The sequence below is a fragment of the Eucalyptus grandis genome, chromosome 5 (genome assembly GCF_016545825.1).
Source record: "Eucalyptus grandis isolate ANBG69807.140 chromosome 5, ASM1654582v1, whole genome shotgun sequence".
Lineage (NCBI taxonomy): Eukaryota > Viridiplantae > Streptophyta > Magnoliopsida > Myrtales > Myrtaceae > Eucalyptus > Eucalyptus grandis.
The window spans coordinates 49,974,474-49,998,130 of NC_052616.1; the positions used below are offsets into that span (position 1 = coordinate 49,974,474).

The 23,657-nt window shown below is 38.1% G+C and overlaps 2 protein-coding genes and 1 pseudogene across 4 annotated transcripts in view; all 3 read left to right on the top strand.

Annotated features, from left to right (window-relative positions):
• LOC104445354 (G-type lectin S-receptor-like serine/threonine-protein kinase At1g61480) overlaps positions 1 to 3,302 on the top strand; it is a 21,984-nt gene extending 18,682 nt beyond the window's left edge. Inside the window, exons 5-6 of one of the 3 annotated variants that reach the window (XM_039312137.1) lie at positions 2,770 to 2,891; positions 3,166 to 3,302. In XM_039312137.1, the coding sequence (XP_039168071.1) occupies positions 2,770 to 2,891; positions 3,166 to 3,183 (140 nt within the window). In that variant the 3' untranslated portion in view covers positions 3,184 to 3,302. Of the gene's footprint in view, positions 1 to 2,769; positions 2,892 to 3,165 lie in introns of those variants that run through there. The other 2 variants (XM_039312138.1, XM_039312139.1) reach the window with 2 other exon arrangements.
• On the top strand, positions 3,191 to 3,692 carry LOC120293989 (G-type lectin S-receptor-like serine/threonine-protein kinase At1g61390). The gene is made up of 2 exons (XM_039313829.1): positions 3,191 to 3,253; positions 3,390 to 3,692. The coding sequence occupies exons 1-2, from the start codon at positions 3,191 to 3,193 to the stop codon at positions 3,690 to 3,692; spliced, it is 366 nt and encodes a 121-aa protein (XP_039169763.1).
• A 12,477-nt stretch (positions 3,693 to 16,169) lies between these two features.
• LOC104447301 lies at positions 16,170 to 23,059 on the top strand (annotated as a pseudogene).
• The last annotated feature ends 598 nt before the right edge of the window (positions 23,060 to 23,657 follow it).

Here is a 23,657-nt window from a genome sequence, read left to right on the forward strand (position 1 = left end):
GTACTTACCAAAGAAATTCTTCAATCCTCCCGTTGGACGGAATCAATTATGAAGATTATTCGAGCTATTAAAGGAACATGTCGATAGCCATCAATCCCTTGCCCATACAATCGGGATTTTGGTTTCCATAAGTAGAACCTTCTAAGAATACTTCGCCAATAATCGGATCTTTAATTATTCTTGATTTGAATAAAGGAATCCGTTATGTCATATCCAACCAAGAGATATTCTCAATCGATAAGGCCAAATCCTTAATGAAATAGTTAGGATAGCCTTTCTTCAACAGTTAGAATCTGTCAATGAGAATAGATTTTGAGTCTTGAACGATAGTACGGAGATCTTTAGACTTTAATAATAGAGTCCGCAAAACTTGGACTAGGCGATAGAATCGTTTTGTCAACTTCAAAATATTCCGTAAGGATTTCTCCAACAATCGAGACTAAATTTTATAGGCTCAATTAAAGGGCCTAAATCACAAATTTGGCTGAATTAGTTCGGTTCGGTGGGGCTATTTGGGTCAAAGCCCGACTTTTCCAAGAATGAAGTTTGTTAATTTATTGTCAAATTTGAAAACTTCGACAGGCACAATCGAAATAAGCCTTTAAGGTACTATGAGAACTTGTTTAAGGTTCAATAATCAAATCTAACTCATCTACTGAAATTGCTTAGTGAACTCATCTCAAAGTTTGGTTTGATCTAAATTCAAAGTAATTAAAAGTATAAGGGCACTATTGCACATTGAACGTACAATTAATAATGATAGAATACTAAAGGCCGTTGATTTTGATTAGAAGAAGTATTAAGCGTTCACGTACAATCATTTGAAGGTAGTGCTTAGACCTCTCCTCAGCACTACTGTGTTCACGTATGGAACCTTCACCCGTGTTCTCTCGCCAACCCAAATCGCATGGCCTTTGATTGCACCACAGTTGGACTTCGTTCGATGTCTTGGTTAACGCGTAAGCAATCCGAATTTGCGAACTGAAATGTGAACTGTGACGCTGAGTCAAATTTGAACAACGGCGAGGAAAAACCCCACGTTGAACAGTCAATGAAGATGTGGTCTTCGGAAAACCCTCGTGTTTCAGCCCCTTTGAGGACCAAGGCCTCTTGGCTCATCGGAAATCTAGTTCATCTATCCTTAAATCTGCAGAAAGTGCAGAATCAACTGACCCACCGAACTCACTAGGTTCATTCAGTTATTCTTATCATGCGGCTCATGATTTATTGGTGCTCTTGCTTGGTCATCTTCTGCCTACTTCAGGCAAGTCATAGGGCCAGCGGTGTAGCTTACAATATTACTCCATTGGAGCCGCTCTTTCTGAACCAAACTCTCGCCTCCTCTGGCAATATGTTCGAGCTTGGGTTCTTCAGGCCGAGCGGGTCAGAAAATCGGTATGTTGGCATATGGTACAAGAACTTGACGCCTTCTAAGATCTTGTGGGTCGCCAATAGGGAACGGCCGCTTGTGTACACAGATCAGTCTGCAAAATTAACGATAGGCAGTGATGGGAATTTGAAGCTCATGGATGGACAAGAAAATATAGTTTGGTCTACTAATGTCTCTAGTCGGTCCAATTATACGTTGGCAGCGCTATTAGATAGTGGGAATTTTGTTCTGCAAGATGGAAATTATAGCGAAATATGGGGAAGCTTCGAGATCCGACAGACACTCTTCTTCCAACAATGAAGATAGGAGTAAATGTCAGGACTGGAGTGAAAGGGGACTATATATCAGACATTGGAGATGAAGAAGGATGTGAAAGCTGGTGCCGGAGCAGTTGTTCTTGCTTGGCTTATTCTTACGTCAGCACCATTGGGTGTATGCTTTGGAGTAAAGACCTCAATGATATTGAGGAGTTTCCCACAGCTGGGGAAGATCTATTTGTTCGAGTTGCAAGTGTAAAAGCAGGTTAGAAATTGTTTCACTAAGATGAGTTTGAGTCGACACCAATCATCTTTTATATAACTCTCTTTCCCATTTCAGGAGGATCGCGACACAGAGCAGTTATCATCAGCCTAAGTACTATTGCAGGGATTATGTTCTTTGCTGTATTTGTTTTTGTTCTTTGCAAACGGAGAGCTAACAAAAGAGGTACTATTGAAAAGCTATATCAGTGTTATCAGAGGATTGTGCACGCTATGAAAAAAGTAAGCTAATTCTCCATCAATGATAAACACAGGAAACTTGAACAAAATTGGAGGGCTCCTTGACTCAGTAAAAACACCTGAGAAATCGACCGAGCTGACACAGCGAAATGAATGGCAAGAGCAGTTGAAGCAAGAAGATTAACTGGAATTGACCCTTTATAGTTTTGATAGCATACTACTTGCTACGAACAAGTTCAGCACAACAAGTAAACTTGGGCAAGGAGGTTTGGCTCTGTTTATAAGGTAAGACCATTCTGCAGGACATTGTTAATAAAAATATTTTAAGGTCTAAAAGCTATGTTAATTGCAAAACAGGGGAAGCTGAAAGATGGGAAAGATAGCTGTGAAAAGACTTTCCAGTACCTCAGCCAAAGGCGTTGAAGAGTTCAAGAATGAGATTATCCTTATATCGAAACTCCAACATTGAAATCTCGTTAAACTCATGGGTTACTGCATTGAAGGAGAAGAAAAGATTTTGGTATACGATTACTTGTCGAATAAAAGCTTGGACACCTTTCTTTTTGGTTGGTTGTTTTTATCTCGGAATAACTATTTTTGTATAATGTATTTTCTGCAATAGCATTCAAACTTGAAAACTTTGTCTGTCATGTTTGCTAGATTCAAGAAAGAAGGCAGAACTTGACTGGGGCAAACGATTTCAAATAATTCAGGGGATTGCAAGGGGGCTGCTCTACCTTCATCGAGATTCTTGCCGTAGGGTCATACATCGAGACTTGAAAGTAAGCACATTATCTTGGATGAAAAGATGAACCCGAAAATTTCAGATTTTGGGCTAGCACGAATGTTTGAGGGCACTTAAGTTTTGGTGAACACACAAAAAATTGTTGGAACATTGTAAGCTCTCTAGGCCTATTTGAATTATCAATTCATTGAGTCAATCTCTTCAAGCAGACAGAAATATTTACCACAACGAACATCTCTGTTCATGCATTTTTATCGCCATTGTCTATCAATACAATCAAAGAGTACATAACATGTTTAACTTAACTGCAGTGGCTATATGTCTCCTAAGTACGCCATGGGTGGAATATTTTCCGAGAGGTCCAATGTCTATAGCTTCGGAGTGTTGCTACTGGAGATAGTAAGCGGCAAAAAGAACACGTCCCTGTATGACTAGGGATATCTGAATCTCCTTTTTCCTATGTAAGTCCCAAATTGCAAACTTAAATCAATATTGTAAGTTTGCTGCAATATTCTGACAGTGTTCTCACTTACAGGCATGGCAATTGTGGAGTGATGGCAAAGCATTGGACCTAACGGATGTAGCAATGGCTGTTACCTCTCCATTGGAGATAACAAGATGCATCCATGTTGGGCTTCTTTGTGTTCAGGACCATGCCACGGATAGACCAAACATGTTGAATGTGGTTCTGATGTTAAGTGGCGAGTCAGATCTTCCTCAGCCGAGGCAGCCTATATTCACTTTTCAAGCTGAAAGGCCAAATCATTCTATTCCATCACAACAAGAAAGCATCCGGTTTGTTAACACTATCACCAATACAATGGTCGAAGGAAGATGACGACTATTTATTTTCATTTTTATTTTCTATTTTTTAGATGACTTTGTTGTTATTTTTTAAGATTTTAGTGTCAATTCCATCCAAGGATGGCTTAAAGTCCACTCTGAACAGAAGGGTCGAACGGGCTGCTCCACTTTATACATGGATTTTAGGCTGCAAACTAAAGGTTTAAAATGTATACTTTTTTGACAAAACATAATCGACGCAGCAATTTGTTCTAATTTATAGTAGCCAAAACTGTTGTTATAATTAAGGAGAACTACCAAGTAATTGCATCACTCTCACCACCAGTTGCATTTTGAAGATTCGATTTCCTGGGTTTTTGGACGAAAGATATCATTACCAAAGATAGACTAAAGTCCCGCCAAGAGAAGCATGAACATTGGCACGGGACAAAGTATTTCCAGCTTCAATATGATTCCCACATATGATTTACCTTCTTCAGATTTGATAAGAAGTCGTCTATGCCAGCGGCAATTAAATGTCAGTTAGTGATCAATTCAATGACTGAACAATTCAATTCGGATAAGCTTCGCATTTAAATGGAAGGCTAATGTCAGCTAGTGATCAAAATCGGAGCCATGTGATCCTTAAACGGAAGAGCTAAAGAGTTCCTGGTTTGCTTGAAAACCCATATAATGTCTAGCTTCATTGAACATTAATTTCTAAAAGAGAAATAACGATTTGATAATGATATAAAATTTCTACCCTAAAAATAGAAATTTGTTTGATATTAACACAAAATTTCTTTTTTTCGAATAGAGGCAAGACCGCGAACGGCGGCGGACAAGCGATCGGCGGTGTGTTTGACGACGGGGCGGCAGTGGCATTGGGCGATCTATGTGGCAACCGGCGACTAGCGGCGGTCAATGGCGATCGGCGGTTGGCAACGGTGATCGACGGTAACGATGGTTGGCGACGACGAATGAAGTACCGATTGATGAACGATGAAAATAATTTTTATTTTTCATTTCTATTCTAGAAATAGAGAAGTATAAAATTTTTACTATCGATTTCTATTCAAAACCAATTTCTTGAACAAAAATTTATTTCAAAAATAGAAAAGTAATAATTCTATCAAACGAATTTCTATTTTAGAAACAATTTTAGAATAGAAAAATTGTTTTTGGAACAAAAACATGTGATTGTCATGCACCCCTAAACCTGTGGGGAAAATTACATTATTAATCCTAAACCTACTGTGGAAATGTAAATTCATCCCTATAATTTTTAATTTTGCAAAGTTAGTCCCTATGCAATATTCCAATGTAGTCATTATGAACAATTTTTTTGGAAATTGCCGGCAACGACAATGACTAGATTATTACATTAGTGATTTTTAGTAAAAATTAGCCGGAAAGACAACCTATTTTTGTAAATGTTAAATTGGCAAAATTGAAAAGTTTTAGATGGAATTGACATTTGTGTAAACAGATTTAGAATTAATTGGACTATTTCCGCGAAACTTGTGTTATTGTGTTGACAAAACATTTGGCCAACAAGTTTCATCCGAAGTCGCTTTGACCCCTTCCGGGCATGCTTTGTGAGCAAATCGCACAACTCGAGCCACAACCTATGCTTGGTCTTACCCTTAATCGAGAAAAACTGATCGTCGTTCAGCACTGACGCCAGCCTCTCCGCCGCCTCTTGCCACAGCTTCGAATTAACCAAGAACTCGACGAAATCCTCAATGTGGGTGGGGTCAGACGTCAAGTAGCTCCTGTAAACTCTGAGCGGAGTCTCGATGGGCATGCCCCTCTGGCTGACGAACACCAGGTAGGGCTCCCAGATACGGTCGTGCTGCGTGACGGGGAGCGCGCAGAGCGCCCGGTCGAAGGTCCGCCGGGTGCGGGTGACCAGCTTCTGCACCGTGAGGGTCTGGAGGTACATGATCCAAATCCGGGGCATCTTGTGCATCGTCACCAGGGCACGCTCGAACGTGTTGTCCAGGGTCTCGTACTGGGAGTGGGTGATGGGAGGCTCCGGACGATCTCGAGGCGCTCCCGGAGGTAGGCGTGCCAGAGCTTTTAGCTGCCGGGGAGGGCCTTGAGGGCCCGCTTGTAGATGACGAAGCGCTTCTTGAAAGGGGAATCGGCCCGGGCGATGAGGTAGCGCCACCATAGCTTGAGGCTGAAGGGGTTGCGCTCAGGAGCTCCTCCTCGTAGAGCAGGTCGTCCTGCGACGGGTACAGCTCCTTGGGTATCGACATCGCCGAAACCCGGAAAAACCCAGAAAAACCCTCGAGCGCCCAGAGAGGGAGGAGGCGGAAAGCGACGGTCTTGCGCGCGGCGGCGATGCCTGGGGAGAGAATTCGATTGGAACTTCCGGAGTCCGGCGAGAGGGTAGCGAGGAGGTCGGTCGTCGCTCTTTCTCTCGCCGGGAAATCAACGGCGGCGGCGCGCCATGAGCGGGAGGAGGCTGCGGCGGGGGAAAAGCCCTAGTCTTTCCGGCAAGGAGGATGGTGAATTTGGGGATCTTCGCAGCAATGGCTCTCTCTCTCTATCTCTCTATCTCTGTGATCTCGCAGAGGTCGAATTGCGGGAGGAAGAAGAGGGATTTGGTGTTTTGCTCTCAGTATTCTTCAGCACAATTACTTCTGAGTTCATTATCTTCTTATAAATCCGTGAACATGGCGAATTATGGGTGAACATGGCCCTAATGGGCGAGAATTACCCATTAAAAGACCGATTGCAAAAAATTGAAACTAACACCTTCCTATTGGTTGGACCACCGGTTTAGCCCCGTTTTCGAGTAAGTCCATAAACCAGTCCTATTCCCTACAAAGCTTATTTGGCCTTATATTCGGGTTAAATTACAAGCCATTAAATTTGATTCATAATTAAAAACTATAAGGCAAAATGAACAAATACTACTCGCTAACTAAAAACTTAATCTCTTCGAAAGTTGTGGTATGTTTCTCTTAAGGTTTCCCGATACTAGATATATGCGAAGAACATTGATCGCTTGATTCATTTTTTTTTTTAACATCAATCTAATTTATTTAATTATACTCTTAAAACAAGCTATTGGCTTTTATGGACACGTTCTCTCCTTCCTCTCCCTTTGTTCATTTTATTTTGATTGAGAAAGCAAATAAATGGATTATTAGAATGAAAAGAAGAAGAAGAAGAAGAAGTAGGGGTTAATTCTATTACATACCCAAAAGATAAAATTAGTCAATAATTTTTTATAATTACAAATGTATATGTACATATATATTTGGTTGAAAAATTAAAAATAATGAAGTGATTGAGATGAATTTCTTTTTTAAACATATTATATATATATATATATATATATATATATATATATATATATATACACTACATGGTCTTGGGTAAGTGGGCAATTTCACGCCAAGAACCGGATCGACTCCCATGGGAATTGTTGGTTTTGGTCCTATCCAAACTAGTTCCGACTAGTTCAAGTAGTTCTCAATTCTTTTACACACTCTTAGCTTTTAAAGACGTGTTTGATAACCGGTCAATTTTTAACTATTTCTAAAAAAAAAAAAAAAGAATATAAATCAATTTGGTAAAGTAAACTAATTTTTCTATTCCCAGAATAGATCAAGTGGTAAAGGAATAAATTTGAAACATGATTCAAAACTAGAAAAAATGTTTTTTTTTTATTCTCAAGAACATTTTACAATAAATTCATTTTCTTTTTTTATTCTTTTCTTCTTCCTCCTCCTTTAATTGGTTGCTGGTCTCAGCAATGGTTTGGTGACCTCATTGAAGCCTCATTGACCCTGGGCACCAGCCATTGCCGAGGGGCAACCAACTATAGGAAGAAGAAGAAAAATAGGAAAAAAGATAAGCAAAAAGAAAAATCTCAACAAAAAAAAATTAAAAGATATTTTACTTCATACAAAAAATTGAGGGTAAGACTAAATGCATTTATATAATTTTTTTCTATTTCAGGAATAAAAATTTTGTGCATTTATCAAACACGTTTAAATTCTCAAAAATTTGTTCAATAATAGCATCCGAAAAAACTATTTGTGACCAGAAATTGTTTTCAAAAATAGCATGGTTATCGGACGTATCATAAGACCCGTTTGGTCAAAGAAAACTACTTTTGAAAATTATATTTCAACTTTTCAGTATTTGGGTGATCGAAAATAAATAAAAACGTTTTCCATTAATTAAAAACAACAACCTTAGATTGGGAGAAATTGAAGGAAAATCACTTTTCCAAGGCTCCTTGCGTCATGACTCGAACTCTAGGCACATGCACATCCCTCAATGGTCGATGAAAATTTGCAACATCCTAGGAATTGTTGTTGATTCATTCATTATTTTGCGCATGCAGAAACATAAAACAATCTCCATACAACATAATGGTAGGATAGAAACGTAGGATAATATTTTCACAAACCACATCTATAATACAAGAGTACTTATATACAAAGTGAAGCTATTCGGCTACCTACGCGCTAAGCTTCCATTTACAAGTTTGCTATTACACTATCATACTTCTTGACCTCTGTAGGTGAACTGTCACCCATCATCCAGCCTTGACGGAAGACCCGTCACCACATGAGAAGATAGTGAGAAACCTACACTTCCCTTCTTGTAGACCCTTGTACACAACCCGGAATTCCTCCATCTAGGGACCTGAAAATTTTAACCCACTAAGGGGTGAGATAACATCTTAGAGAGTTAATCCCCTAAATCCAAAGTAGGAGAATGGTACACTCTACATGCAATCTAATCACGTTTCTCATAACTCTTTTCATACCGTCTTTCCTTGCATGTTAGTGCCGATCAAATCATACATACAAAGATCGAGTTTTCACATCATATGAATACCGTAACACGAGTATGTGTAAAGACATAAATATCAACATAAGTATACGGGCCCCCAATTACCAGACTAAACCGTTATGGCACGTCCCATACTGCACCACACAGTTCCGTCTTTTAATTAGGTCCCTCCCTTTCACTTATTCATGTGTCAAAATTGATTTCAATACACAAATAACAGTCTTCCGGCATAATCGAGTATCGTCTCGCACTATCGAGCACTGCAACTTCTACATTTAGATGGCATTCATATAGGAGCATCGGCTCAGCCTCCACTCGCGACCAAAGCATCCATTGACGTGGGGCATTCTCGAAAGAGCATCATCGGCCCCAAAGGCTGGTGACGAAGTCTCATGTCATGTATGCATTAACTCAATATCACAATTCTAAAATCAATTGCACATTTAATTCATAACATCATTTGAGCAATTTTCCAGCAAGAAACACTTAGAGAACAATTACAATCGGAATTAGCAGAAACTGTCCACTTGTGCCCTTTCAAGTTTAACACCAGAAACCATCTCAAATGAGTTCAAAAAATTCTCAAACTTGAACATGTGATAAAGAATATGTAAAAAACATTTTTTATGAAGGCACCGAGACCCAGATCCTTATGGATTTGGCCAAGTAATTCACTCAATCCAGCACTAAAATCGGGTCCGTTTCCAGCGGTTCTGGTTTTCGAAATTAGCTTGGTTCGGGGTTTGAAATAGGCTTATTTGGTCTGAAATTCGAGTATGTTCAACTAGAAGATATAACAAACAACTTTTCTGAATAACTTATTTTTAAAAATCGAACCCGAAGGGTTAGTAACAACCCATAGAATCCTTACAGGTCGCAAATTCCAGTGCAGTTTGAGTTTCTATTTAAAGACAACGAAGCCAAAATAATTTTCCTTTAAATCCTCAAAAATCTTGAGAAAAATATATGTTATAATTGAAGATGTGAAAAACATTTCTTCAGAAGGAAATTTCTTCAAAATCGCAACATATATCAGTCTACAAAAATAACAAATTGCGCATGTCCAGAAAACAGTTTCAAGAAACAGCCCCTATCTTTGGCTGAATCATCCTATACGGTTCTTATTTTATCCTTTAAACCACAACTAAGCCTTTCTATGGCTAATCTAACATTTATAACTAACACCCAACCATATGTAATATCATCTACACCTTTCTTACTTGGATGAATCACTAAGGGGTGTTTGGTTCAGCTTTCCTAAGAGGCTTTGAGCCCCAAAGCCCTTGGGAAAAATTAAAGGGTGTTTGGTTCGGCTTTTGAATGCTCTTTGGCAAAATGTTTGCCTTTGGAATGCTGATGGGAGGATTAATGAATTTTGCTTATTACCCATTTTACCCTCAAAATTTTATTAAAAGTCCAATTTTATCTTATACAAAACAAACCCTAACATTTTTTTTAGGCTTTTCTTACGCTACGCTCTCTCACGCAACACTCTTCCTCATCGCTCTCTCCCCGCAACTCGACGGCTTCTCTCCTTGCAACTCGACGGCTTTCTTCTTCTCCAATCGGCTTTCTCTCCTCTCTCTCTCCCCCGCAACTTGTCGACAGCGGTCCTTCTCGGTTTTGGATCCATGTAAACTCTCGTTACCTCGACGGAGCTCTCTTCCTCTTCTTCAGCCTGCTTCAGTTTCTCTTCACTCCACTTCGCTCGCTGCTCCCTCCAGCCAGGTACTCTCCTGTCCTTCCACTTCCCTTTTGCAGGCACTTCGCTCTCTCTCTCTCTCTCTCTCTCTCTCTCTTATGTTCTATTGAGGGTATTGCTTGATTTCGTTGATGCTAGAATTCGTTCTCGAACGAGGCAAGATTTGGGGTTCCGGTGGCTCGATGATGGGTTTTGAGTCCTGTGTTTGATCATCTTTTGGGTTCAATCCTTTGCCCTCCTCTCCTTTTTTTTTCCCTTTTGGGTTATATTGGGTTTTTCTTGGGTAATTTGCAAGGTATTCAAGAAAGACTGTAGATGGTTGAGGTCGGTGTGAGATGAGGGCACCGTAATCGCTAAGAAAAGAAAATGGTCATGATTGTTCTATGTTTTTTTTTTTTTTTTTTTTTGCTTTCTTGTATGAGGATTTGAGACAAAGGGGAGTCTTGAATAGGTCGATTCATGCCAAATTACTGCAAATAGTAGCTCTTCTGAGGATCTTGTTAATGGCGGAGTGTTTCTTGGAGATGATTGTTTCTTGAGGTAAGCTAGCTGAGCCTTTGTCAATGTCATTACAAGAGCCCGCTCCAATGGTAAAGATTCATAAGTTCGGTTCTTAGAACAAAGAGGGCAAAAACTTGATCCGGAGACTCGGATTTGATTTGAAGGTGGAGAAAGAAAATCATTGAAAAGTGAAGAACTATGTTAGAGTGTATGATTATTCGATGCAAGCTCGTCTATCCCCCGATTAGTTGAATCACGAAATTCAAGATGCGGCATACAAGCAAAATTAGTCTTTGAGATAGCAAACAACAGGAGACAAATTCGGTAAAATCACCACTTACCTGCAAAGCTACTTTTTGTGGAGGAGATGACCTCATATAGGCTATTACAAGCCTACACATCATCATATCTAGTGGTATCTTGACATCATGGTGAGAAACCAGCCAAGGAAGACCTAATGAACATTATGGGAATTCAAAGATCAAATCAAATATTAACCCTTGCTAGGTTTTGATTAAGGATAAAACTTAGCAAACAAACCGGCGGTGGTGGCTCGCAAAAAGACCCGAGTTCGATTTGAGTCTTAAGTAAGGAGCGGCGTGCGGAGGTTCCCTAGATTACAAAAAAAAAAAAAAAACTTAGCAAACTAATAAGGCCAAGTTGCCAATTACAAATTGATTGCTATTCTTCTATATGTTATTCTTTGTTTAAATGGCTCTATAGACTTACACAAAGCCTGGGCAGCCATTGGTCTCCTTCTGTAATTCTTGTTCAACAATCTCTTCACAAAATCAATTGCCTTAGGGGATCGAGAAGGCCATGGGTCTTCATCAAAACTTGGCTCTTCCTCACGAATCGCCCGGAATATTTCAGATTGATTTTGCCCCCAAAAGGGTGGATCACCACATAGTAACATATAGGCAATGACACCAATACTCCACATGTCTGCTTCAGTTTCGTAGGATGCATGTAGAACATCAGGAGCTACAGTAAATTCGCTTCCCACAAAATCCTTCAACCTAACATTGCTTTGATTGCACTTTGCACATTCTTAGATCAAGAATGGGAACCTTTCAAATTTTTGTCTTTCTTTTTTCATGCATGACCAGCACTTATGGCTTTTGAAATTGATTGTTCTACTGTTGTAATAATTTGACATCACTTTTCTTCTATCCTGTTCGCTTGCTACGTTAATTGTACTTATTGTTCCTTGTGATTTGGTCACTCCAGTGTCCTGCATGCCCAACTTTTATGTTTTTTTTTGCTCTTCTGCACTTTACTATTGAAGCAGCTGCAAGCATGAGAGTGATTATAGGATGGTCTTAACTTTTTCGAGGTTCTTCATTGTGGCTATCAATGCCTTATATATAAACTATTGTCTAGAAGATAAAGTAGAATAAACTTTTGCATACTGTGGGGTCTTCATATTTGTCTTTGTGATAATATATCGAATGACCAGGCAAGATGGACAAACAAATGGGTTACTTAGATGGTGAATCTATGTTGCAGCGATTATGGTTATTAAGAAATACTCATCATTGCCAATGTGGCATGAGTTTACCTTCTTAATGATGAGCCATGTTCATCATGTAATTGTCTCATGTAGAGTTTAAGCTTATCTTTGCCCAATGATGGATATGTTTAGTTTGCACATTCACTGTTGTTTTAGGTTTTGGATGACCTAGTATAATAAAGGATTTTTTTATGCAAGTGCAATCTTTTTGCGTGTCCTTATTTTTTTTCTCAATGTTAGCTTTATTTTCTTTAAGTGAATATCTTCTAGTTTTTTAATAAGAGAGGGCCTGAGTGGTTGATCTTGTTTGTTTGTCTCTTAAATTTATTCATGTCACTTTACTAGTAGGATGAGTTCATCAAAGGAAAATGCATTTTGGAGCTCGGAAGATGTAGAAATCTTTTATAATTTGTGTATCGAACAAATTGAAAAAAACAATCGTCCTGCAAATAATAAAAGAGATGGATAGACAGTCATAATTAGTAAGTTTGAGGAGCTAACGGATAAAAAATATGATAAACAAAAAATGAAGAGTAAGTGGGATAACCTCAAGGAAGAATGGAAAAGATGGAGGTCATTGCTTTTCAAGGAAACTGGATTAGGATGGGATTCAAGGAAGAAAACCATTGATGCGAGTGATGAATGGTGGGAGCGTAAAATTCAGGTTTTCCTCCATTCTTTTTATTTTTATTTTTATTTTTTATTTTCATGTTAAGCTCACCTTTAATGATACAACTTATGTAAATGCTTCATTATAACAGCCAATCCAAAGTTTAAGACTTTTAGGATGAAAGGCATACATCCCGATCTTGAAGTAAAGTTATATATGATATTAGAGATACACTTGCTACTAGAGGAATCACATGGAATCCCAAACAAGGTTTATGTATTGATAAGATGTGGAGATCACACAACCTGGTATCGATGATGTTGTAGGGTCTACTTGATGAAAACTTTGAGGATCACATGGATGAATCAACCGGAACTCAAACTCGTAAGAGAGCTACACAGACTTCAAAGATGCAAGCTCGAGAAAAGAAATATAAGAAATTGAGCACAAGAGAGGAGCTCAGATCACAAATTAACAGGCTGCTTACAGTTGTTGATAGTAGGAGTACTACCAGCGCTGCATCCAATGCAACCGGTTTAGTCAATCCTTATGAGGACCTCATAGAGATATTGGATTCCATACCTGAGATTATGGAAGACGAAGATTTGTACTCTTTTTTTTCAATTTCTCATTTAAAGGAAAAGATATACAATAGGCAAGTTTTCATGAGCTTAAAGGATAATGCAAAGAAAGTAGAGTATCTCAAATATGAGATAAGAAAAGAATCAAGTCTTCGTAGATAGGAGGATGTTAGCATCTTATTATTTTCATGTTTGAAAATTAGTCATTCCACTTTGTTTCCATCTATGGATCTTTATTTGCAGCCTTTGTGAACCTAATTTCAATTAATGTTTGATATTAGAATTGTTTTCATTTGGTGTTCTCTTAATGTGATAGTTTGCATATATGCGATGGTTAATATATCGTTTATCTTTATATTTTGTTACTTGAAACAGTTATGGATGATTTATGCGATGGTTAATACATTGTTTCTTTTTATAATTTGTTACTTGAAGCAGTTATGGATGATTCACATACAAGGACAAATCATGAGCAAGAAGAAAATGAATTATGAGATCTTATCTCGCCCTTTGAAGCTGCAATTCTTTATCAAGCAACCAACCTTTGCAAACAACCTTGCATGACCTCAACATATACAGGTTATGTATGGTTAAAAGAGTTGATTGGCGAATATGCTAAGATAAGGTGCTACAATATGTTTAGAATGCATAAGATTGTATTTGACAATTTAACGCATGATTTAGTAACACATTATAGCCTTCAAGGATCTAGGAATACTGATGTTAGAGAAATTGTTGGTATGTTTCTTCATATTCTAGGGCATGGTATAAGGTTATAGATTAGCACAAGAGCATTTTCAATGCTTCGAGGAAACCATAAGTAGGCACTTCAACTTAGTTTTAGATAAAGTATGTGATATGGGAAAATTTTGATCCAACCAACTGATCCACAATATAGAAAAATTCTAGAGAAGATCAAGAAAGATCGGTGATTTTATCCATATTTTAAGGATTGCATTGGAGCTATTGACGGCACACATATTCCACGGTTGTACATAAGTATGATCAAATTCGTTTTATTGGTCGAAAATGAACAACTCAAAACGTGTTAGCCATATGTAATTTTAATATGGAATTTGTCTATGTTTGGGCTGGTTGGGAGGACAAGCTCATGATACCCGTATCTTTTATGAAGCTATTGGAAGACGTGACACAAATTTTCCCCATCCTCCTCCAAGTATGCTAGTCAATGGTTTAGATACATTCATATATCTAATTGGCATATGTTGACTAAATTTACAATATATATATAATATATATATATATATATGTAAATTTACATGTAAATATTACTTAGTAGATGCTGGATATCCAAATCCTACTGGTTATTTGGGGCCATATAAAGAAGTTATATATTATTTGCCAGAGTTTCAAGAAGGTCCTTCACCTACGGGATATCAAGAAGTGTTCAACCGTGCTTATTCCTCACTACGCTCGACAATTGAGCAGGCCTTTGGTGTATTAAAATAGAAGTGGAGGTTTTTAACTCATATGCCAAGTTATCCATATGAAAAGCAAGTGCAAATTGTGGTAGCGGTAATGACTTTGCACAATTATATCCAGAGAAATAACGTGATTGATACGGATTTTGAACAAGCAAAATTGGATCCCGATTATGGATATTCAATTGACCATGATGATGCAAATGAAGGGGTGGGTGCTTCAAATTCGTATGCATCTCCGGACATTGCACTTTTACGTGATGAAATAGCCATAAGTTTACAAAGTCGTTGAAGTTTGTAATACTAAGTATAACGTATTTCTTTTTTCTGGATATATATGACCATGTTTACTATCATGAAATGACTATTTTTAGTCAAATTTGTATGAGATGAACTTGATTTTATTTCTCTTAATTAGGACCTCCCTTTTTATATGTGGTGCTTACTAAAAAAATTAGCATCTACAATCGATCACTTCACCATCCACCGAATAAGTTCAATTTGTTTTATATCATTTTAATCTTTTGACAATCAATAGCCCCCAACTTTTTATCAATACACTAGAATGATCATTAATTAACGAAGATGATTAATACTACAATAATTTAAAAATATTCAAAGTTAAAAACAAACCTAAAAGAACCTTAGGCTAAAAGTTAAGCTTTGCATTTAATCTAAAATCAAATTCTTTTAATATAATTTTTAATAAATTTACTAATATGTATATTTTATATTACTCTCAACATGAAAATGTAAAATGTTATATACCCATTGTTTCTTTTTGCAATTTTAAAAAAACTAAAACTAAAACACTTAATTTTAAATGGTTGGCTTTTCAAATGCAAGTTTACCAAATAGTTTTGCATTTCCCTAAAGCACTTTTCAGTTTTAGTTTACCAAATAGTCTAACATTTCATAAAACCCTTTATCTCAAAGGTATTTGCATTCTCCCAAGTGCATTTTTCCAAAGCGAACCAAACGGGCCCTAAATAGAGGTACACGACCCTATTCCAGATTTAGAAAACAACTCACCAATGCTAGAACCACACACTTCTTGTGTCGGCGGCATGACCGACGAAATCACAAGGCTCGCAACTTGAACGGCGACGGTTCATTGAAGTTGAGCTCAAAGCCAAGGGTGCTCGGCTTGAGCGGATGGAGTGCAACGATGAGGATGATGGTGAGCCGAGTGGATGATGAAGCTATAGAAAATGAAAGAAAATAAATGGAGGTGAAAGAAGGATGGGGTGCTACAGTAGAAATGGAGAATGCGTGAGGGGGAGAAAAAGAAAAGAAGAGGGGGGGGTGATGTCGTCCAGAGCCGAAAAGTGGGGAAGAGGAGAGAGAAAGAATAAAGTAATGGAGGGAAGTTGCGGGGTAATTGCAGTAGAAGGGTTGGCGAGGTGAGGGGGTGGAAAAGTGGGAGAGAGAGGGAGAAAAAGAAGAAAGAGAGAAGAAAAGACAGCAGAAGAAGTTACCGTAAGTGAGGGGGTGGAAATTGCGTGCGAAGGATGGGGGATGCGTGAAGGAGAAGCAAAAGAGAGAGAGAGAGAGAGAAGAAAAGAATAATAGTAATATAGTTATCATTTTTCTTTTTCTTTAATCTCGATTTTTCATCCGATAATTTCTTTTTCCGAAATTTTGGGATGTCACACCTAGACTACCAAACAGATAAAAACCAATCCATGGAATTTTTTTCTTTTATGATCAATTTTTCAATGAAACAAATGCACTCTTATCATATTATTGTAACATTTAATGTATTAAACTCGCAATACCTTCTTAATTGATTTTTTTGGGAAAAGTGTCAATTTAATCTTTAACTTTTTAATTATATCAATTTAGTTATAAAACCTTTTAATCTAATATCAATTCAATTATTCTAGCTAATTTTGGCTAAATATTGTTAATGTGGATAATTTTTAAAATATATATATTTTAATTTTTTTGAATATTTCTATGATTTTTGTCTTTTCTTTCCTTATTTTTTCTTCCTTTCTTTTCCTTCTTCACCTAAGCGAGAGTCATCGTTGCTGCTAGAGGCAAGGCTTGATCGGGCAAGGGCCAAGTGAGGGATCCCTCACCCAAGCCATGGCAACCTTGTCGGGTGTCACCTTTGCTTAGGTGACGCTTGGCGAGGGTTGGCCTTACCAGATCTAGCAAAAGAAGCCCTTGGCTGGTTGAGCGTCACCTTTGGTGAGTGATGGTAACCCTTGCCCAAGTGAGGCCAACTCACCCGGCTATGGCCAATGGCCAATCAACAACAAAAGGAAGAAGAAAGGAAGAAAAAAAGAAAAAAGATATTATTAAAAATTATTAATGTCAACAATATCCCGTTAAAATTGGTTAAATTGACACTAAATCAAAAATTTTATAAAAAAATTGACACAATTGAAAAGTTTAAAACTAAATTGGCATATATGTAATAAGTTTATAACTTTTCTTTTTTCCCTTGATTCTTTTTTTTTTTTTTGTATTATTACTACACTTTTATGTCTAATGTGCATACCAAATCACAATTGTTTTGGGGCGTTTTAAATTTACAATGTAAAGATTTTTATGAAATGGTTTTTCAAACTTTCCTGTATTTAGTTTGTTGAGAGTACGGTAAAAGAAACGCTTTCGTGTTTTTGGATTGCCAAAAAAATTCACTATTGGTATTCCCTCCTGTTTGTTTATTTGCCATGGTATCACTCTTCAATTTCTTTTTTGGAATGGAGAATCATTCTCATGTGAAGTTTTATGAGAATTGAAAGATTAAGTTTGCAAATGATTACATTTATCTTGTTTTGGCATCTTTTTTTAGGTTGTTTTATTTCAATAAAAAAAAAGGCAATATTCGTAACCAAAATATTAGTAATATAATCTTAGTATCTTATATTAAGAACAAAATATAATTATCATAAAAATGATAATTTTTTAAAATAAGATCTAAACACCAAAAGTCGATTCAAGCGAAAGTTTCTCTAGCCGGTGTCGTGGTCCAATCAACATCCCTCTGTTAAGAAGGCTATTTCTATGGTCGCTCAATAGTACACATCAATTGACTCGAGAACAGTGTCAAGAAGAAACACACCCTAATATATTAGCTAGTGAACATTGATCTATGTTACTGACCAAAAAAGAAAAACATTGATCTATGTTCATCAGCTAATATATAAGTGGATCTACTCATGTATCAAATCAACTATGAGGGTAGCAACGCACTAGGTCAAGGCTCGGGTTGGAAGCGGAGCATGCAAAGGGCTTTGTAGGCTAAGCCTAGAGTGATTTTTCGGCACGCCCAAATAGATAGAGACTAAATTTTTTGGGCTCAATCACTGGCCTAGACCTAAATCACAAATTATTTGGGTGAATTAGTTCGGTGGGGCTATTTCAGGTCAAAGCCCAACTTTTCCAAGAATGAAGTTTTTTTTTATTTATTGTCAAATTTGAAAACTTCGACAAGCAACTGACTAATTAATGTGAAGTTATTTATAACTATATAAATGTCACCTAAAGAAATGAAATCTACGCACCTCAATTTCGATGGGACATAATCTTAGATTAGGGTAGAGTTAATTGTCCCGAAAGCACAATCAAAATAAGACACTGTCAGAACTTGTTTAAGGTTCAATAATCAAATATAATTCATCTACTTAAATGGCTTAGTGAACTCATCTCAAAGTTTGGTTTGATATAAATTCAAAGTAATTAAAAGTATATGGGCAATATTTTACACATTGAACATACAATTAATAATGATAGTACTAATAAAAGGCCATTGCTTTTGGTTGGAAGAAGTATTCAGAGTTCATGTACAATCACTTGAAAGTGATGTAGACCAGAAAAGACGCTAAAGATTTGGCCTTTCCTCAGCACGGCTCAGTTTTCCTATGGAACCTTCACCCGTGTTCTCTCGCCAACCCAAATCACACGGCCTTAAGTCATTTGATTGCACCAAACTTGGACTTCATACGATGTCTTGGATAACACGTAAGGAATTCAAATTTGTGGATTGAAATGTACAACTATGATGCTGAGTCAAATTTGAACAGCGGCAAGGAATAACCCCCACATTGAACAGTTATTGAAGATGTATGCTCCATTCGTTTCATAGAAAATAACTTTAAAAATATTTTCCGGATTTTCGGCGTTCGTTTCACGGAAAATGAACTAGTCAAGGAAATATTTTCCATTATCTAAAAAAATAATATTTAAAAGTGAGGAAATGTCTTTCACTTTTCAAAAGTGGAAAACATTTTCCATAACTTCTTCCATCTTGCTTCTTTTTACCAAACACATTTTCGTTTTGTTTTTATGCTTTTTTTTTCTTTTCTTTCTTTCTTATTTTTTTTAAATCGAGTTTTTAATTCTTTTTCTTTTTCTTTTTTTTTCTTTTCTCTCTTTCCTTTTCATCTTCTTCCTTGGCCTTGGCTGGTCGCTAGCCACGGCGGCGGCCGACGACCGGCCACAAGCCAGCTCAAGCCTCGCCTCAGGCTGGCGAGGCTCCGCCTAGCTCGATCTGGCGAAGCTAAGCTCACTAGAGGTTGATGGGCTTTGGTGAGCCGCGAGCTCGCCGAATCTGGCGGCAAAGCTCAGGCTCGCCTGGATCAGGAGCCAAAGTTCCATTGCCAGATCCGACGGGCTCTCGGCTCGCCAAAGCCTGGCAAACCTCTGGTGAGCTCGATTGAGATTGGTCGAGCCTCGACCTTGCAGGATTTGCTAATCGCGTCTTGGTTGGCTGCTGGGAAGCTAGCCACCGTTAGGCCGCGGCGGCGGAGGTAGGATGAGGAAGGAGGAGGAGGAAGGAAAATAAAAAGGAAAAAAGAAAAAAAAAAGAAAAAGAATAAAAAAAAAAATTTCGATTTTTTAAAAATACAAATAATTAAAAAATCAGTTTTTAAAAGAATATAAAAAAAATAAATCTAATTTTTGGTCAATTAAAAATAATAAAATTCTTTTTTTGATAATTTTTCCCAAACAATTAAATTACCTAATGAATGGTGGAAAATATTTTCCACTCAAAATTCAGGTTTAAGCAAAACACCGAAAAATATAGTCATTTTCCAAGAAAATGACTTTCTAGAAAATATTATATGAAAATGTGATATTTTCCGCAAAACGAACGGATCCATAATCTTCTGAAAACCCTTGTGTTTTAGCCCCCTTTGAGCGCCAAGGCCTCTTTGCTCATAGGAAATCTCGTTCATCTATCCTTAAATCTGCAGAAAGTGCAGAATCAACCGACCCACCGAACTCACTAGGTTCATTCAGTCGTTCTTATCAAGCGGCTCGTGATTTCTTGGTGCTCTTGCTTGGTCATCTTCTGCCTACTGCAGGCAAGTCATAGGGCCAGCGGTGTAGCTTACAATATTACTCCATCGGAGCCGCTCTTTCCGAGCCAAACTCTCGTCTCCTCTGGCAATATATTCGAGCTTGGGTTCTTCAGGCCGAGCGGGTCAGAAAATCAGTATATTGGCATATGGTACAAGAACTTTACGCCTTCTAAGATCGTGTGGGTGGCCAATAGGGAACGGCCGCTTGTGTACACAGATCGGTCTGCAAAATTAACGATAGGCAGTGATGGGAATTTGAAGCTCATGGATGGACAAGAAAATATAGCTTGCTCTACTAATGTCTCTAGTCGGTCTAATTATACGTTGGCGGTGCTCTTAGATAGTGGGAATTTTGTTCTGCAAGATGGAAATTATGGCGAAATATGGGGAAGCTTCGAGGATCCAACAGACACTCTTCTTCCATCAATGAAGTTAGGAGTGAATGTCAGGACTGGAGTGACAAAGTTTCTAAATTCCTGGAGAAGCGACAGTGATCCATTCCCTGGAAGTTTCTCGACTGGAGTGACGTCTGAGACGCCACCTCAATCTTTCACTTGGAAAAATTCGGCCCCTTACCGGAGAGGCGGGCAATGGGACAAATCAAAATTTATCGGCGTGCCAACCATGGACCAATCATACAAGAGTGGCTTCACTGTCCAGCAGGATACTCAGCAGGGAACCACTTACTATTCGATAAATAGAAACGATATCTTTCAATATGGGCAGAACCGAACGATACTTGTGCGATTTATGGAACTTGTGGTCCATTTGGAGTTTGTAACTCATTGAATTTGCCTATTTGCAGATGCATAGATGGGTTTGTGCCAAAGTCAAATGAACAGTGGAACAGTGGAAACTGGACCAGAGGATGTGTACGAGAGATGGAATTGAATTGCGAGAAAAACACAAGCACATCGACTTCTACAAATGTAAAGAAAGATGCATTTTGGCAAATGAGCCAGATGAAACTACCCGACTCTGGGGACTATGTATCAGACATTGAAGATGAAGAAGAATGTGAAAGCTGGTGCCGGAGCAATTGTTCTTGCTTGGCTTATTCTTATGTCAGCACCATTGGATGCATGGTTTGGAGTAAAACCTCATTGATCTTCAGGAATTTCCCACAGCTGGGGAAGATCTATTTGTTTGAGTTGCACATGTAAAAGCAGGTTAGAAATTGTTTCATTAAGATGAGTTTGAGTCGACACCAATCATCTTTTACATAACTCTCTTTCCCATTTCAGGAGGATCGCGACACAAAGCAGTTATCATCAGCCTGAGTACTATTGCAGGGATTATGTTCTTTGCAGTATTTGTTTTTGTTCTTTGCAAATGGAGAGCTAACAAAACAGGTACTATTGAAAAGCTATATCAGTTGTCAGAGGATTGTGCACGCTATGAAGAAAGTAAGCTAATTCTTCATCAATGATAAACACAGGAAACTTGAACAAAATTGGAAGGCTCGTTGACTCAGTAGATACACCTGAAAAATCGACCGAGTTGACACAGGAAAATGCATGGCAGGAGCAGTAGAAGCAAGATGATTCCCGGGAATTGACCCTTTATAGTATTGATAGCATACTACTTGCTACAAACAAGTTCAGTATGACAAGTAAACTTGGGCAAGGAGGGTTTGGCTCTGTTTATAAGGTAAGACCATTCTGCAGGACATTGTTAATGAAAATATTTCAAGGTCTAAAAGCTATGTGAATTGCAAAGCAGGGGAAGCTGAAAGATGGGAAAGAGGTAGCTGTGAAAAGACTTTCCAGTACCTCAGCCCAAGGCGTTGAAGAGTTCAAGAATGAGATCATCCTTATATCGAAACTCCAGCATCGAAATCTTGTTAAACTCGTGGGTTACTGCATTGAAGGAGAATAAAAGATTTTGGTATACGAGTGCTTATCGAATAAGAGCTTGGACACCTTTCTTTTTGGTTGGTTGTTTTTATCTCGGAATAACTATATTTCTATAATGTATTTTCTGCCATAGCATTAGAACTTGAAAACTATTCTTGTCTGTCATGTTTGCTAGATTCAAGAAAGAAGGCAGAACTTGACTGGGGCAAACGATTTCAAATAATTCAGGGGATTGCAAGGGGGCTGCTCTACCTCCATCGAGATTCTTGCTGTAGTAAGCAACATTCTCTTGGATGAAAAGATGAACCCGAAAATTTCAGATTTTGGGCTAGCACGAATGTTTGAGGGCACTCAAGTTTTGGTGAACACACGAAAAATTGTTGGAACACTGTAAGCTCTCTAGGCCTATTTGAATTATCAATTCATTGAGTCAAACTCTTCAAGCAGACAGAAATGATTGATTTACCACAACGAACATCTCTGTTCATGCATGTTTTATCCCCATTGTCTATCGATACAATCAAAGAGTACATAATGTGTTTAACTTAACTGCAGTGGCTATATGTCTCCTAAGTACGCCATGGGTGGAATATTTTTCGAGAGGTCTGATGTCTATAGCTTCGGAGTGTTGCTACTGGAGATAGTAAGCGGCAAAAAGAACACGTCCCTGTATGACTAGGGATATCTGAATCTCCTTTCCTACGTAAGTCCCAAATTGCAAACTTAATCAATATCATAAGTTTGCTGCAATATTATGACAGTGTTCTCACTTACAGGCATGGCAATTGTGGAGTGATGGCAAAGCATTGGACCTAACGGATGTAGCAATGGCTGTTAGCTCTCCTTTGGAGATAACAAGATGCATCCATGTTGGGCTTCTCTGTGTTCAGGACCATGCCGCGGATAGACCAAACATGTCAAATGTGGTTCTGATGTTAAGTGGCGAGTCAGATCTTCGTTAGCCGAGGCAGCCTATATTCACTTTCCAAGCCGAAATGCCAAATCGTTCTATTCCATCACAGCAAGAAAGCATCCGGTTTGTTAACACTATCACCAATACATTGGTCAAAGGAAGATGACGACTATTTATTTTCATTTTTATTTTCCTTTTTTTGGAGATTATTTTCTTATTATTTTTTAAGATTTCAGCGTTTATTCAATTCAAGGATGACTTTAGTCCACTCTGAACAAAAGGTCGAACGGGCTGCTCCCCTTTATATATGGATTTTAGGCTGCAAAGTAGGGGTTTAGAATGTACACTTTTTTGACCGAACATAATCGACGCAGCAATTTGTTCTAATTTATAGTAGCCAGAACAGTTGTTATAATTAAGGAGAACTACCAAGTAATTGCCATCACTCTCCTCACCAGTTGCATTTTGAAGATTCGATTTCCTGGGTTTTTGGACGAAAGATATCATTACCAAAGACTAAAGTCCCCCCAAGAGAAGCATGAGCATTGGCGCAGGACAAAGTATTTCCAGCTTCAGCTTCAGTATGATTCCCAAATATGTTTTACCTTCTTCAGATTTGATAAGAAGTCATCTATACCTGCGGCAATTAAATGTCAACTAGTCATCAATTCAATGACTGAACAATTCAATTCGGATAAGCTTCGAATGAAAATGGAAGGCTAATGTCAGCTAGTGATCAAAATCGGAGCCATGTTATCCT